This window comes from Trachemys scripta, chromosome 1 (genome assembly GCF_013100865.1).
Source record: "Trachemys scripta elegans isolate TJP31775 chromosome 1, CAS_Tse_1.0, whole genome shotgun sequence".
NCBI classification, from domain to species: domain Eukaryota; kingdom Metazoa; phylum Chordata; order Testudines; family Emydidae; genus Trachemys; species Trachemys scripta.
Genome location: NC_048298.1, coordinates 319,267,718 through 319,282,630, shown reverse-complemented (window position 1 = coordinate 319,282,630; position 14,913 = coordinate 319,267,718). Strand labels below are relative to the sequence as shown.

The following is a 14,913-nucleotide window of genomic DNA, read 5'->3' as shown; positions in this document are numbered from 1 at the left end:
ACTGATGATCAGAGAACCTATACACAAAGAGTTGGTCTAAATAAAGATCCTAGTTGACAACTGTCCATGTTAGCCACCAGCATGGTTAGCAGGCTGGAGTGGGTGGATCCTTACTTAAAACTTTTCATCTTCAAACCTCTTTACAAACCTTAGCTAATTAATCATCACCGCCTCATGTAATGTAGATAAGTATTGTCGTTCCTGGTTCAGCAAAGCACATCAGCATGTTCAAAGTCTGAAGTCAAAGGGACTGCGCACATGCTTAACTTTAAGCATGTGATTAAGTGAGATTCTGAATTGGGGCCATTATCCCCATTTTGCAGATAATAAAACTGGGGAGCATAGTTTAAATGACTTCACCAAGACCACAAGAGGGAGTCATTGGCAAAGGTATATATAGAACTCAGGAATTTCTGGCTCCCAAACTTCTGTCTAAACTGTGATTAGACCATACCTCCATAAAATTCAGTATAACTAATGTAAAGTATTGATTTCAATAGCCTGGTTCGTCCAATGTATAATTTATGCATTGTAAAAGTAGTGGGTGACTTATTTTTTTCCACATCTGATCTCTCCCCCAACAGATGGCTTTGCCATTTCACTGGGGACTATATCAAATTCAAAATGTAGCATACTTGTCCATATACTTTCATAGGCCTGATGCTATCCCCATTGAAGTCTGTAGTATAACTCCCATTTGCTGCAACGGGAGCAGGATCAACCTGTGTGTGTATTATGAATAAAATACAATTTATTAAAGGATCAATCAGTCCCCTTTGTTGTGCGATGTGGAGGTGTCATGTACGAAGTTCACATCTGTGGCAACTCACTTTGTAACCTCTCATCTCTACTGCATTTTTTCAAGCTCCTGCTACCAAGAACACATAGAAGCATTGAGTTATTTCATTGTATTAACAATTCTAACCACTGCAGGATCAAGTTCCTTCACCAGAGGCCCTTAAATCATTACATATTCTGACTTCATTCCTTTTCATAGTGCAAATGGAATTCTTGTTTTCTTTATGAATCTACCAAATAATTCATGATTGGCGAGAGAAGACTGGAAAAGAAATGTCATCGACCTGGTAACTGAACTGCAGAATGCTCAGTGATGCCCTGCATTTAAGCATGATTCTCTAGTAGCATAGCTGCTTGTAAATCCACCTGTTCTTCTATCTGGCGCAGGGCGGGTGGGTGAATGCACTATTTTCTTCTATTACACTGCAAACATCCCATCTGCGAGGGAGGATGTTTCTCTTAAACAAAAACGCCACCAGGTATGAAACAGCGACGATAGTCCCCAGAGTGAGAAGCATGGTGAAGGTTTTAAAAGGGAACAGCTGAACGTAGACCCCGTCCACAAGGGAGCAGCCTGGGTAGTGGATTACAGGGGGGATTTTCAGGGAAGGCTCCCCTGCCAGCAGCCTTAACAGGAACCCGAAGAGGAATCCAGCAGCTGAGCCATATGTGTTGGTGTTGGGGATGAAGAGGACGCAGCAGAGCTGGGGAAAGAGAAGGGCGTACACCAGCTCGCCACTCAGGAACCACAGATCATAAACAGAGTTAGAAAGGAAAGCCAGGCCTGCAGCGGCTGTCCCCAAAACCACCATGGAGACCCTCATTATACAGACAACTTCTTTCTCCGTAGCCTGTAAAATAAGAGAGTATTGTTGTAGAAATCATCATTGGCTCATTTTTTAATCTCGCCCTGAATCCAATCTCATGTTTACAGTGATCATATAAATAATATCCAGATCCAAATTTTACAAATAGCTTCTGATGGGCCAAACCAAAATTCTAGATCCAAATACCTCAGAATGTAGGTGTGTTCAAAATCTGGATCCAGAACTAAATTCTTCAGCGGAAGACTATCTGTAAGCATTACTAACCTGAGCTGGATTTGAATTAGTCTTGATTTAGAAAAACTCTACATTCAAACCTCGGGGCCATGTTCATTTTGAAAGACATCTTTGGAATGAGAGTAGCTAATAATAATAAAAAAGTACATAGTAAAATATATAGTAAGAACTTACTATCAAATACTGGAGCTGAGCAACATAGAGTATATCTACATAGCAAAGAAAAACCCGTGGTAGACTTCCAGGCTCGGCCTGGAGCCTGAGCTCTGGGATCCTCCTACCCCGCAGGGTCCTAGAACCAGGCTCCAACCTGAGCCTGAAAGTCTACATAGCAATAGAACAGCCCAGCAGCCTGTGCCCCACAAGCCAAAGTTGGCTGGCATGGGCCAGCCATGGGTGTCTAGTTTCTGTGTAGACGTACCCATAATCAAAACATTTGCCATCTTGAGTTTACAGAACTTCTGCAAACTTCCGTTGTTTTTGCAAAACCCAATTTGACTTTGGCAGCATGGGCTAGCTGGCTGACCACAGGAATGGGAATCAGTAGCTCCTGGACTCTGTTACCGCCTCTGATTTATACACCTTTACGGACTTGATGCTATCCCCATTGAAGTCTATATTAAAACTCCCATTTGCTGCAATGGGAGTGGGATCAGTCTCTCTGTGTTGTATCAATAACATACAGTCTGTTAAAGCATTAATCAGTCCCGGTTGTTGTGAGATATGGAGGTGTGATCTATGAATTTCATCTTCGTTACAACATAATTTGTGACCTTTAACCCCAGTTACATTTATGTTTCACAACACTTCTACTTAAATGTTCTTACCCCCATTTTAAAAGATGGGAGAACAAGGCTCCCAGAGGGCAAGGCACAGATTTTTAATGGTTTTTAGGCATTGCCAGTACTTAATTTGTGCCAGATCTCTAGGCTTGGCAGTTCATAGCCCCAGCACCTCTGGGCTTGCTGCATCAGTTATGAATGTAAAATAATTGCTTGAGACCCGTCACCTAACTGCTTGAACCCTGGCACCTCTTTCTTTACAAATTAAGCACTGGGCATTGCTGAGCTCAGTGTTGCAGCACCTAACCAAATCTCATTTTCCAACAGGATTTTGGCAATTAGGAGCCAAAATACCAGGCAGCCAATGGGATTTAGACTCTTAAGGGCCTAAATCATGTTTGAAAATTAGTTTAGGCTCCTAAATCAGTTGGGCCTTACAATGCTGCGTACAGCAATTGACTAAATACCTTTAAGAATCTGGGCCTAAATGACTTGGACAAGATCACATATCCCAGTCATGACAGACAAGTATTCAAGTCTGGGGTCTCCGGGCTTCCAGCAGAGAGTAGTGCTGTACTGGGGAGAGCAAATGTCATGTGAAAATTCCAGTCTCCCTAAATTTGACAATCAGTTGAAATTTTGGGAATCTGAAATCAGACATGTGAAATGATGGCAAAAAATGTGCACAGATTTTCAGCAGTTTCTCCCCGCTGTAAATACTAGTGATGAATCTGTCACCTGTTTCCTAAGAATTTTTCTGTAGATGTTGTGTGCAAACATAGAGCTGGCAGAGAGAAGGGCTGAATCTGCAGAAGACATGACGGCAGCAGCGATAGCTCCCAAGCCGCCAATGGAAATGTAGGCTGGGCAGAGATAATGCAGCACTAATGGCAGTATCATAGCTGACTCTCCTCTCTCCACTGGTGTTGGAAGACCATAGCTCGTCTGGTTCCAGTCTTGAACACAGAACAATAAAAGGAGGTGAAGAATTAAATATTTAATTCATGCTTTTGTTGCCTTCAGAGCTGTATTTCTACAAAGAGCCATCCTTGCGCAGCTAAAAACTGTGTTCTAGTACTTAGATTAGGTTGTTTCCTGACTCCAGCTGGTGATCAGTGTATGTGTATCAGTGATCATGTATCAGTATGCGAGGAAAGATTAATAAGACTGGGACTTTTCAGCTTGGAAAAGAGATGGCTAAGGGGGGATATGATTGAGGTCTATAAAATCATGACTGGTTTAGAGAAAGTAGGTAAGGAAGTGTTGGTTACTACTTCTCATAACAGAAGAATTAGGGGTCACCAAATGAAATTAATAGGCAGCAGGTTTAAAATAAATAAAAGGAAGTATTTCTTCACAAAATGCCCAGTCAACCTGTGGAACTCCTTGCCAGAGGATGTTGTGATGGCCAAGACCATAACAGGGTTCAAAAAAGAACTAGATAAATTAGATAAACTATTAGCCAGGATGGGCAAGGATGGTGTCCCTAGCCTCTGTTTGCCAGAAGCTGGGAATGAGCGACAGAGGATGGATCACTTGATGATTATCTGTTCTGTTCATTCCCTCTGGGGCACCTGGCACTGGCCACTGTTGGAAGACAGGATACTGGCCTAGATGGACCTTTGGTCTGCCCCAGTAGGGCCATTCTTATGTTCTTATGTCCTGAAGCACGAAAACTGAAAGTCCTTGGAAACCTAGCTAGAAAGCATGTATATGTTGTTAATGCCAAATCCTAACACAAGTAAGGGGCACAATGGTTCAATACTGCTGGGTAAACTGGCAGTGAACTGAATCAACCAGTTGGAGGGATGATTGGTCCAGTGCACAATGTACCTGCAGGCGTGTCCCCTCTGCTGCTTCTGGGAACAGGGCACTGAGAGGTCTCCAGACCCTGATTGCTCAGAGATGGGGTCTTTGCACTGATTTCTCTGACAGCTTTAGCCCATAAATATCAAATTCTTTTCTGACTCTTACTAAGCTATTTACCTCCACAAGAGCTTGATCCTGCTCCAACTAAGGTGGTTGCGATTTTTTTTGGAGGGGAAGGGAGAGGGAGTTGTTTCTTTTGGTTTTATCACTGAACCTTTACATTCCTTTGAGCGTTTTCTCCCCTGAACATGATCAATGATACCGACACAACCCAGCGAAGATCGTGAGTATAAAGCAGTGAGCGAAAATAAGTTTTATTGGTCTTTTTTTTTCTTTTTGCGCTCAAGTGTATGTACTGTACTGTGCACAGAATAGAAATGTGGCAGCCCCCTTCTTTACCTAACATAAAACATAAGGAAGACATTGATACTCTAATGGAGATCCCACAACTGAGATTTAAATATATATTAGGGACTTGAACACCTGAATCAGAAGCTGGAAGGCTCCAGCATTCTGATTCGGGCCCCTAAATAAGTGGCCTGAGTATCAAAAATGCTAAATATCCAGCAGCTCCCACTGATGTCAGTAAGAGTTACTAGAAATTCAGCATTGAAACCAGGCTGCTTTATTGGGTGTCTAAATTAGGACAATGGAGTCCTATCTTTAGGCCCTATTTTAATAATCTTGGCCACTGATTTTAAATCTTGAGCAAAAAAGTACATTTCTTAAAGCCACATGATTTAGTTTTACCTGTGGATGCTGCTACGGCCCCTATGAGCACAGAGGGGATGGCCATTGAAAAGCAACCCAGTCCAGAGAGATAGGAAATGAGCCTTGCTTGTCTTGGTGAGGACGCTGAGAGAACTCGTTGGAAATAAGTTTGCCACGGGATACTACCAAGAACCTGAAAGGTTCAAATGTTAATGCAGTGAGACAACATTCCTTGCCTATTAGTATTATTTTATTTATTGGTAGGGCTAGTAGCACCTTCTGTTATCAAGGTTACCAGACACTTATCATTATAAGAGCTTAGTTTCAAGTTGCTTATACCTTTAACAAACTTTAACTGTTTAGGGTGAAATTCTTGTCACCAGCTGATTTTTTTTTTTTTTTTTTTTTAAGTTCAGCCAGAATGGTCCAACTATTTCCTGAGAATGTGGCCACTGAAAAATGCCTTTTTTGTGACTCTTTCTTAGCGCCTTGATGCTTGGGAGCAGAGAGTTGAAGTTTGGCAGAGCGGTGGCCTTTGTTTCAGGGATGAGTCTTTTGCCAACTCTGTGGACTGGCTTTGGAATGGATGATGAAACCATTCACCCAGTCCAATTTCCCACCCCACCAGCCCATCCAAGAAAGATTTCTTACCAGATACAAGAAGTCATCCAGCCACCGTCCAAGATATTCTGTTTGTACTTGCCCAATCCAAGGGGCTTGGTAGGATTCCTGAGCAGCAGTGTAATAAATGCTTTCTGTTGCAGAGTTGAGCAGGGCAAATGGGACACAGATCCACTGGGATTAAAATGGAAACACTGAATCTCTTCACTAGCTTCCTCTCACTTCTATATCCTATTCAAGCTTCTTGGCCTTGCCTTTGCTCTAATTTCTCCTCTCCTACTCCTGCCTCCTACAAACATCCCAAGCCTGCTGCCTAACTGTCCCTTTTGCCTCCTCCTCCTGCTCATCTTCATTTCATGCCACCCTTTATTCCTGTTCCTGTATCTCATTCCCTCTCCTTTTTCCTAAGCATTTCCCTCAAGCTCATTCAAATTCCTTCTTGTTCTACAAGGCCTTTCAGTGCCAGCTAGACTGATGTCCTGATTTTACAGGGACAGTCCCAATATCCGGGGCTTTGTCTTATATAAGTGCCTATGATCCCTCACCGCCTGTCCTGATTTTCACACTTGCTATCTGGTCACCCTAGTGCCAGCCCAATGTAATTCACTAATGCATTAAGGTTAAAATCTTCACTCCATGTATCATAGCCTCTATGTCAAGAATGTGGTATGTCAGTGTTCAGTTATCAACAGGAAAAGTAGAGTCCATCAGAAAGGGCCACCATATATGAATTATTATCACCGTTGTAATGTTGGATAAACTCAGACACAGAGAGATTGAGCACATTCTCAGCTGTGAACCAGGCACAAAGGAGGTGCAAAGTGTCATTTGTTTGCCCCCATTCTTGGGCCCAGTCCTGCATCTGCCTGGTCATCATAGAAGTGTAGGACTGGAAGGGACCTCAAGAGTCTTCTAGTCCAATCCCCTGCACTCAAGACAGGGTTAAGTATCTAGACCATCCCTGACAGGTGTTTGTCTAATCTACTCTTTAAAACTTCCAATGACGGAGATTTCACAACCTCCCTAGGCAATTTATTCCAGTGCTTAACCACCCTGACAGGAAGTTTTTCCTAATGTCCAACCAGAGGTTAACAAGAATAAATTTCCTCCTTGTCCTTGTAACAACCTTTTATATACTTGAAAACTGTTACCATGTCCCCTTCTCAGTCTTCTCTTCTCCAGCCTAAACAAACTCAATTTTTCAATCTTCCCCCATAGGCCATGTTTTCTAGACCTTTAATCATTTTTGTTGCTCTTTTCTGCATTTTCTCCAATTTGTCCACATCTGTCCTGAAATGTGGCTCCCAGAACTGAACCCAATACTCTAGTGAGGCCTAATCAATGCAGAGTAGACTGGAAGAATTAGGTCTCGTGTCTTGCATCATGTAGTTAAGAGCATGGTTGCTTTATTTAAATTAATTGGTGTTTTTAGCTAGTCGTCTTATTGAGTTTTGTTTATTTCCAACCAAGATAATTATGGGCTAGATTCTGCAATCTTTACTCAAATGGATTAGCATTTACTCATGTGAATAGACAGTAGACTACACCCATGAGTAAGTGCTACTCAACCCAAGTAAGAGTTGGAAAACTGGCTTAATGTAGTCCTGGGGCTTTTTTGTTTTTACACCTAAAGTAGAGCTTTGGGGTCTGAGACCAGTGTCAATGGACCTACTTTGGACTGAGACCGGTGAAAATGCGAGAGGAATTTTGTGTCTCATCTTTAGTTGTTCAATATTGAGAAAACTGAAAACCCAGAAATGCATTGAACTTACCAGGCTGAGCACAATAAAAATCAGCTGTATCACATCGGTGTATGCAACTGAGTACAGCCCTCCCAGTAAAGTGTAGAGTATAACAGTGCATGCCGATATGATGATGGCCAAATAGCCTCTGATATCCAAAATGACCCTCATTGTTGCCCCTGCAGACAAAGACAGTTTTGAACAATCATAACAGGTTTTATATGTGCAAGTTTCTTATTATACAAATAAGTGGTTAAATGATACCAATGGCAATGCAGTCTAGTGGTTATGTACCTGGCTAGAAGCCAAGGATTCCGGAGTTTTATTTCTTGTGCTGCCACCAACTAACTTTGTGACCTTGGCCAAGTCACTTCCGCTCTCTGCACTTCAGTCCCCATTTATAATATCAGGATGATAATAAATAAATGCACAGCATTACCTAGTACTATGGAAATGTGAATTTTATATTTCCATCAGTTTTACTTTAAACATGCACAAGAAACATTAGGAAAGGGAATAAACAATATATTTTCACGAATGAGCGATGAACACATAATCCGCAAAAGGTGGTGTAAAGCAGAGCTATCCATGGCTGGCTTTCCCTTGTCCTCTGTGTTTTGCTACATCGTCTTTCTATCAAATACAACAGCAGAGCAAATATATTTACCTAATGAAGCAAGAGTAGCTGCAAACCAGAATATATCTCCTATTAATGGTGGAATAAAGAGAAGGCTTCCAATCATGTTCCCGTATGTTTCTTGGAGAGGATCCATCATTGTCACATAATTTTTGGATCTCATTGGATTTACAAAGAAGAGGCCACCTATCAAAAATGATAATATTGTCATTGAATTTTATGCAATCTCCTAAGAAATTGTCAGAACTGTCCTCTTGTTCTAAATTACATCTGTATTAAAGCCAGCATTAGTCAATGTTCACAGGTCACATTGCAATAACTTGCTAATGTTCCCCATTAAAATGTCCGTCAGCTGATCACCTCCACAATTCATTAAATATCCACATTTACCAAGCTTTTTAAAGTGCATTTCTCATCAATAACCATCTCCTTCAGGCAATGCAAGGCCCTAAAGAGTTTTCACTGTAAAGGGTCTTACATTATCTGAAAAAAATGCTCTTTGGCATGGATGGTGGGTGGTGGGTGACCCGCTGGCTCAGGGAGGCTAGCCCCTGCCCGAGGCCCTGCTGGATCCCAGAGCGCCCCCCTCCCCATGGCCGCCAGCCCCTCTCCCCAGCCCCTGAGCGCCCCCAAGCACAGGGTGGACAGTCCCAGCTCTGGCATCCTTCCTCCCCAGCACTGGGCGGCGCGGCCCAAGTGCCCGGGGGCCCCTCAGTGCTGGGTGGCCCCAACCACCCCAAGTCCCGGCCACAGCCACCCTAGCCCCAGCCCCAGCCCCAGAATGCTTCCCTGAAGACGAGTGACCAGCTGGGCTGGGGTTAAGGGAGAAGGACGAGGGCAAGCAGGAGGGGGCTTTCCAGGCGAAGCCTGGGCAGGGCCATGCCAGGCTGTTTGGGGAGGCACAGCCTTCCCCTGCCTATGCTACCCACTTTGGTCAATAGAAGGCAATAGCTTTGTCCTTGATTTTGTGAATGCTAGATGCCTTGCAATGTACTGAGATAAATGCTGCCCTCAGTTACATACAATGAAACCTGCAGCTCCCCTATGCCTCCTCCAAAATTAAATTATCTTGTTTTTAATGTCAGCATCTCATGAACTGAGCCCAGTCCTACACTCCTTCCTCATATCAGCACTCCTAACTCAAACAAGTAGTTCCATTACAATTGATGAATGTATGTAGTGCCAAATCCTGATGCCTACAGGACTGTTTGTCTGGGGATTACTGACATGAGGAAGGGGTGCTGGACTGGACCTGCAGTCTCTGAATGGGGCTTCTTGTGTTGGTAAGGATTACTCACATGAGAAAGGGTTGCCGTGCCCACAGGCTACTGCTTTAGGGCCTGACTGAAATGGAAGTCAAAGGGCATCTTTCCATTGATTTCAATGGGCTTTGGCTCATGCTCATAGGGGGCAGATATTTCCCAGGGTAAGAGCAGCTCTTCCTTGTCTCTACTTGTAGGATTCTGCTAAATTCCTACTACACACTTCCGGGGTAAACTGCCCACAAATGGCACTGTTGCACACCCATTACCCCAGCTTTATGTGATGGGCTGGTGTATGGCTGTATCTAATTGTGACCTGCCCTTGACATTGTAACTGCCATTTTGAAGAATGTGACTTGCATTGGAGTGTGTAGTTGTGCCTGCCTAGAGATGCCAAAGACAGACCAAGGCATCTTATTGTAATCCAGGGAGCCCCCCTGAAGCAACTAACACAAGAGTCATCAATGGTGCTTGTCAGAACAATGGATTTGCTGAAACCACTGGCCAGGCTAAAGGAAACTGGTTCTCCCAGTTTGTCTCCCAGGGGAGTAGGACTTCAACCACCTGACTGAGATGAAGCTGGTCAGTAGATAGCATGACAAAGGGGACTGAAACCTTATTTAAAGGCAAGATCTGCTCTTGGTTCTCACTCTCTTGCTGGACAACTGATACTGCAGAAAGTAAAGGGCCCACGGGGCCTAACTGTTGGACACACGGACTAGGCCTAAGGACTCACAAGAAGGGATGAGCATAGACAAAGGGAAAAGAACATTCAGGCGCCTGTTGTTTTCCTAGAGATCTGTAACTCTTGTATGCTTTGACAGCAAAGGTTACTGTGATTTTAAAAACTCCAAAGCAAAGCCTGTGTTCCTTACTTTACCTGCCATGTGTCCCCAAAGAGTTAAATTACAATCCAGAGCACCCAGAGAGGGGGCCAGACAAGAGGTCTGCACCCAGTAGTGGGCCTTAGGGTGTGTCTACCCCTCAGTGTAAGCCTAGGCTTGATCCTGGGCTCAAATCTAACTCCCCTTGCGTCCACACACCAATTGTGCTAACCTAGGGCTCGGACCTAGGATCCCAGGATCCTGCAGGGCTGGAGGGTCGGAGCCCATGTTAAGCTGGCACTGGGACCTGGGGTTCGAGCCCTATTGCTTTCCTATGTGCACGGGGTCCCAGCCTGACTTGGGTCCTGGAAGTCCTCCGGCTGTATCCCAGAGTTCCTTGGGGCAACTTCCTTAGTCTTCTCTATGCCGACAACCTGTGATGTCATCTGTTGCACTCTATTGCAAATGGAAGCTGCACCTCCCTTTGCAAATGGCAGCAGGTCGAATCAGCGGGTAACCCATTGTCTACTGAACAGGCAACCCTAGGGAAGGCGGGGGCCCTCGAGAGTAGAGCAAGGATCAAGCGACTGCCCTGCAGGGAGAGGGGAGAGCGGAGCTCCCAGCTCAGCATGGCCCAGGGACAGATGACCCCCATTACCCTGACTGCTCCCACTTCCTGCAGGGCTGCTGCTTGGTCTCCTCTCTCTGGCCCCCCTGGGGCTGCATGTGCAGAGTGCGCAGGCAGTGTGAGCTGTCAGGGCAGTAAGTGGGAGCCAGCCCCAAAACTTCCCCACAGCCTCCCAGGGATCTCTTATCCCTGCCTCCCAGGGTGAGTCAGGGCAGGGATAAGGGATCCTGAGAGGTGCTCGAGCACACGGTACCCCAGCCCTGGGGATGTACTTCACCGCTCTGCTGCCAGCTGGGCTGGAGTGTTTTTCCTCTGAAACCCGCCTTTTATGTCAAACTTCGAAAAAACAGACAAAGGTAAATAAAAAAACAGCCAAACAAAAACACCTGCACTGAACATCCCATTTTAGAAATTAAGAATTGCAAAGTTTCACTTTCATAGTTTGACAGCCCGGGAGCCTGATGTGCTAATTCTCCTCAGAATAGCTGCACATGGGCATTTTCCTGCCAAAGTGACTCAGCCTAGAGGTGGACAGCCTAGTTGTCTGGTTAGATGGTAGCTCAGTGTAAAGCCTTCTCAATCCCCAGTCATTCTATTGAGACAGCCACCAAAGGAGCTAATTATGCAGCTTATGTACTCATGAGATCCTTATGGGCACCTGAGTCCCATCAATAACTCTGTTTCCACAGTTAGGAAACAGCATGGGCAGTAGAGTTTTCTCACAGTGCAACACATTACTAAGCCTAGAGTGTCGACACTGGTGTGTGTGTGTGTGTGTGAAACCCACACACCTCCTGGGTGTGGTGTTCTGTCCCAGCTAGTGGCACCAAGACCACTTAGATTAATGAATCTGCTCTACAGCCTTAGCTAAGGGCCATAAGGGTCAACCAGGATCTGTCAGTGTTACAAGTGTGCACACCAGGGGTCAGAAAATCCTTAACCTGGGGTTAAAATGCATTGTAAAAGCTCAAGCCCAAGGTTGAGTCAGGTCAACTTGAGTCCCATTAATCTTAGGCTTGTATTGCTGTGTAGACATACCCTGAGAGGCCCAGAGTTAGAAGCAGTGACTGGATGCTGACCAGATCCAGCTGGCTTGGAAGCACATGGGCTCCAAAATAGGTACAATTACAGCTGACTGGTGACTGTCCACTAAGGGACTTTGCCAGGTCTTCTATAACAAACATGCATTGAGATTAAAGGTGTTAGGAGAATGTATTTTGGTGGGGAAATCCTGGTGATACTTTTTAGCTCCACAAACATTTCAAAGAAAGAATTACATTTTGTTGAGGGCCTGATGTTCCTACTGCCAAAAGGATATTGGAGAAAAACACTATTAACAGAATATCACATGCAAGCAAAACACACAAGTAAGATTATTTTGCTGTAGATTGTCTCATGCAGGTGAATCTCTGCAATTGCACAGAGCCCCATTGAGTTCTGCATTTTAGGCCCGGATCCTGCAATTATTAATCCCTTGAATTCTCATCCTGAATCTGTTGTATGTATGCAGAATAGTCCAATAAAGGCCAATGATATCACTTTTTGGATGTCCACTATCTGACACTTCATTCAGAATAATTTAAACAGCCCTGAGTATTTGACAGTTACCTGAGTGTAGAATATGTAATGTGTCGAATGTATATTGTAGGAGTTGGGACATGTGAAAAGCTGCCTGCTTGTCTGGCAGGGAGGTAGAACAGCCAGGTGAAAAGCTGACCCAGCACGTCAATCAGATGAACAACTGGTCAGCGATTCAAACAGGGGAACATCTTGGTCAACAACCTGATCAGGTAAACAACTGAGTTAGCAAACTAATCTTAGTGTTAGGCAGAAAAGTGTTTATATCTATAATGACTGATTTTGTAACAATGTATTTAAGGTGGGCACCTGAATGTGGGTATGCGCTTGCATTTAACCCTATGCTGTGCCCTGTTCCGGTACACTGATCACTCACTGAATCAGCAAATAAACGACATACTTCTTCAGCTCAAGAGCCTCTCTGTGAACCTGTGTGTTCTGGGTAGCAGGGAAAAGACTCGGTCGACACTGGGAGAGGCTGAAATTTTTAGATCCATAACACTGGATTAAAAAAAAAAAGATTTATAACATGCTTTTTTTTTTTTTTTACCAATAACAAGGGACAAAGCAAATCCTATTGGTGCCTGGACCCACACTAGTCCTCTTGTGGGAAGATAGACAGTTTCAGCTGTACCATTGATATATGCTCCTCCAACCCATGTTGCTGAAAAAAAAAGGGGGGGGGCAGGAGAAATAGCGATGAGACATATATTGCCTTACCACTCTCATAAAACATGTTGAAAAATACAGGGCCAGACTGTGAACCTCTATTCACACTGGTGAGTGTTTACTCACACTCATATTTACTCCAATGGCCTATTTCTGGAATAAAGTACTATGCAATGTGGATAGGATGATCAGAATCTGACCCTAAAGGCTAGTTTACACTACACAGGTTCTGTGGATACAGCTATACCGGTACATTTATACTGGCAAAAGCCCCTAGAGGGGATGCAGCGTAGGCTGACAGTCATTTTTTTCTGCCGGAATAGTAACATCACCTTCCTGGATGACAACAGAAGCGCTCTGGTGTCAGCAGAGCTGAATCTATTCCGAGGGTTTTGCCAGCATAGCTGTGATGGCTGGGGGATGAGGGTTTTTTACACCCCCGTCTGACATAGCTATGCTGACAAAACAGTGCAGTGTAGACTTGGCCTGAGTAAAATTCTGGAGAGGCGATATTCAAAAGTGAATAGCCACATTTGCATGGAAAACTCATGAATGTTCAGAATATTTCTAGGCAATTTGAGTGGGTTTATTTTTATTTCTGTTTTTGTTAATGGTAGACACTGGCTGGAGCAGATAGCAAGAGCAAATAGCGTTACATTTATTGTTCCTTAATGATTTATAGAACATAATTCCCATGTATCATGGTCCTTTACAATAGTAAATGTGTGCTTAAGAAAATAAATCCCTTAAAACAACAGTCAAGCACATATTGCATTCAAAAAAGCGAGTCTTCAGCTTAGACTTAAACCAAGCAAATCTGTTGGCCAGACAAATGTCACTTGGGACCGCATTCCCCTAATGACAGGTAAGAGGGACAAATCTCTGACAATGGGAAAACACAGAAGAAATAGAAGAGGCGTCAGAAGCATAGTATGTAAATGCCTCAAAGAACTATATATACATCCTTCTTTACAGGCAGATTTTGATAGACTTACTCATGATGAGTGGCACCATATCCCACATAACAAGTAAGGTATTCAACATGAGTGAAGGTAGCAGAATCTGGCCCTAAATTAGAACCACATTCTATCTTCTTGAGTAGTATCATATTCCTCAGGGAGTCCCACTAACTTAAGTGAGACTACTCAAGACATTAGGGACTACTCAGTGTGAGTAGGGCTGGCACAATCTAGCCCATAATGCTAATAAAACTTTAATTCCATATCCCAGACTTAAAAGAGCAAATTTATGTTGTGAATGAGAAAAACTCAACCTGAATATTTTAATAAGATAAAAGAATTTCCTTTAAGAACACTTACCCGTCGCAGTGAATAATCCAATGAAAAAATTCATGTTCCTGCCCCCCACTATGATCATCTCACTTGGTTTCCCTTTCTTCTGGTACTTTTTGCTTTTCCAAGAAGCCCAAATTCCAATGGCTAAAGTTATTGCATAAAACACAATCAAAGCTACCAAGCCAGGTATATTCAGAGCCATTTTCTGCAGTTTATTCTGGACCACAGAGATAAATATGGATTCAGTAGTGCTCCCACACTACCAAAAAGAATTATGAGCCAAAATTTTGGTCAAGGTACTGGATACTATGTCTCTGTCTTTCAGTCTCCACCCTTCTTGAGGAAATATCCAATCCTGCCTTCTGGGTGGAAGTAGAGTGGGGTAGATAAGGGATTGGGATTAAGGCAAATCAGCATTTATGTGTTGTATAATGTC

General features: G+C 43.7%; 1 protein-coding gene across 1 annotated transcript; it reads right to left on the bottom strand.

Moving 5' to 3' along the window:
• Window positions 1-858: 858 nt before the first annotated feature.
• LOC117871816 (high-affinity choline transporter 1-like) lies at window positions 859-14,680 on the bottom strand. Its single transcript, XM_034759575.1, has 8 exons — window positions 14,502-14,680; window positions 13,064-13,177; window positions 8,252-8,407; window positions 7,615-7,763; window positions 5,873-6,016; window positions 5,261-5,414; window positions 3,380-3,597; window positions 859-1,649 (listed from the first exon to the last, which is right to left on the bottom strand). Exons 1-8 carry the CDS (start codon window positions 14,677-14,679, stop codon window positions 1,173-1,175), a joined length of 1,590 nt encoding a protein of 529 aa, XP_034615466.1. The 5' UTR covers window position 14,680; the 3' UTR covers window positions 859-1,172.
• Window positions 14,681-14,913: the final 233 nt, after the last annotated feature.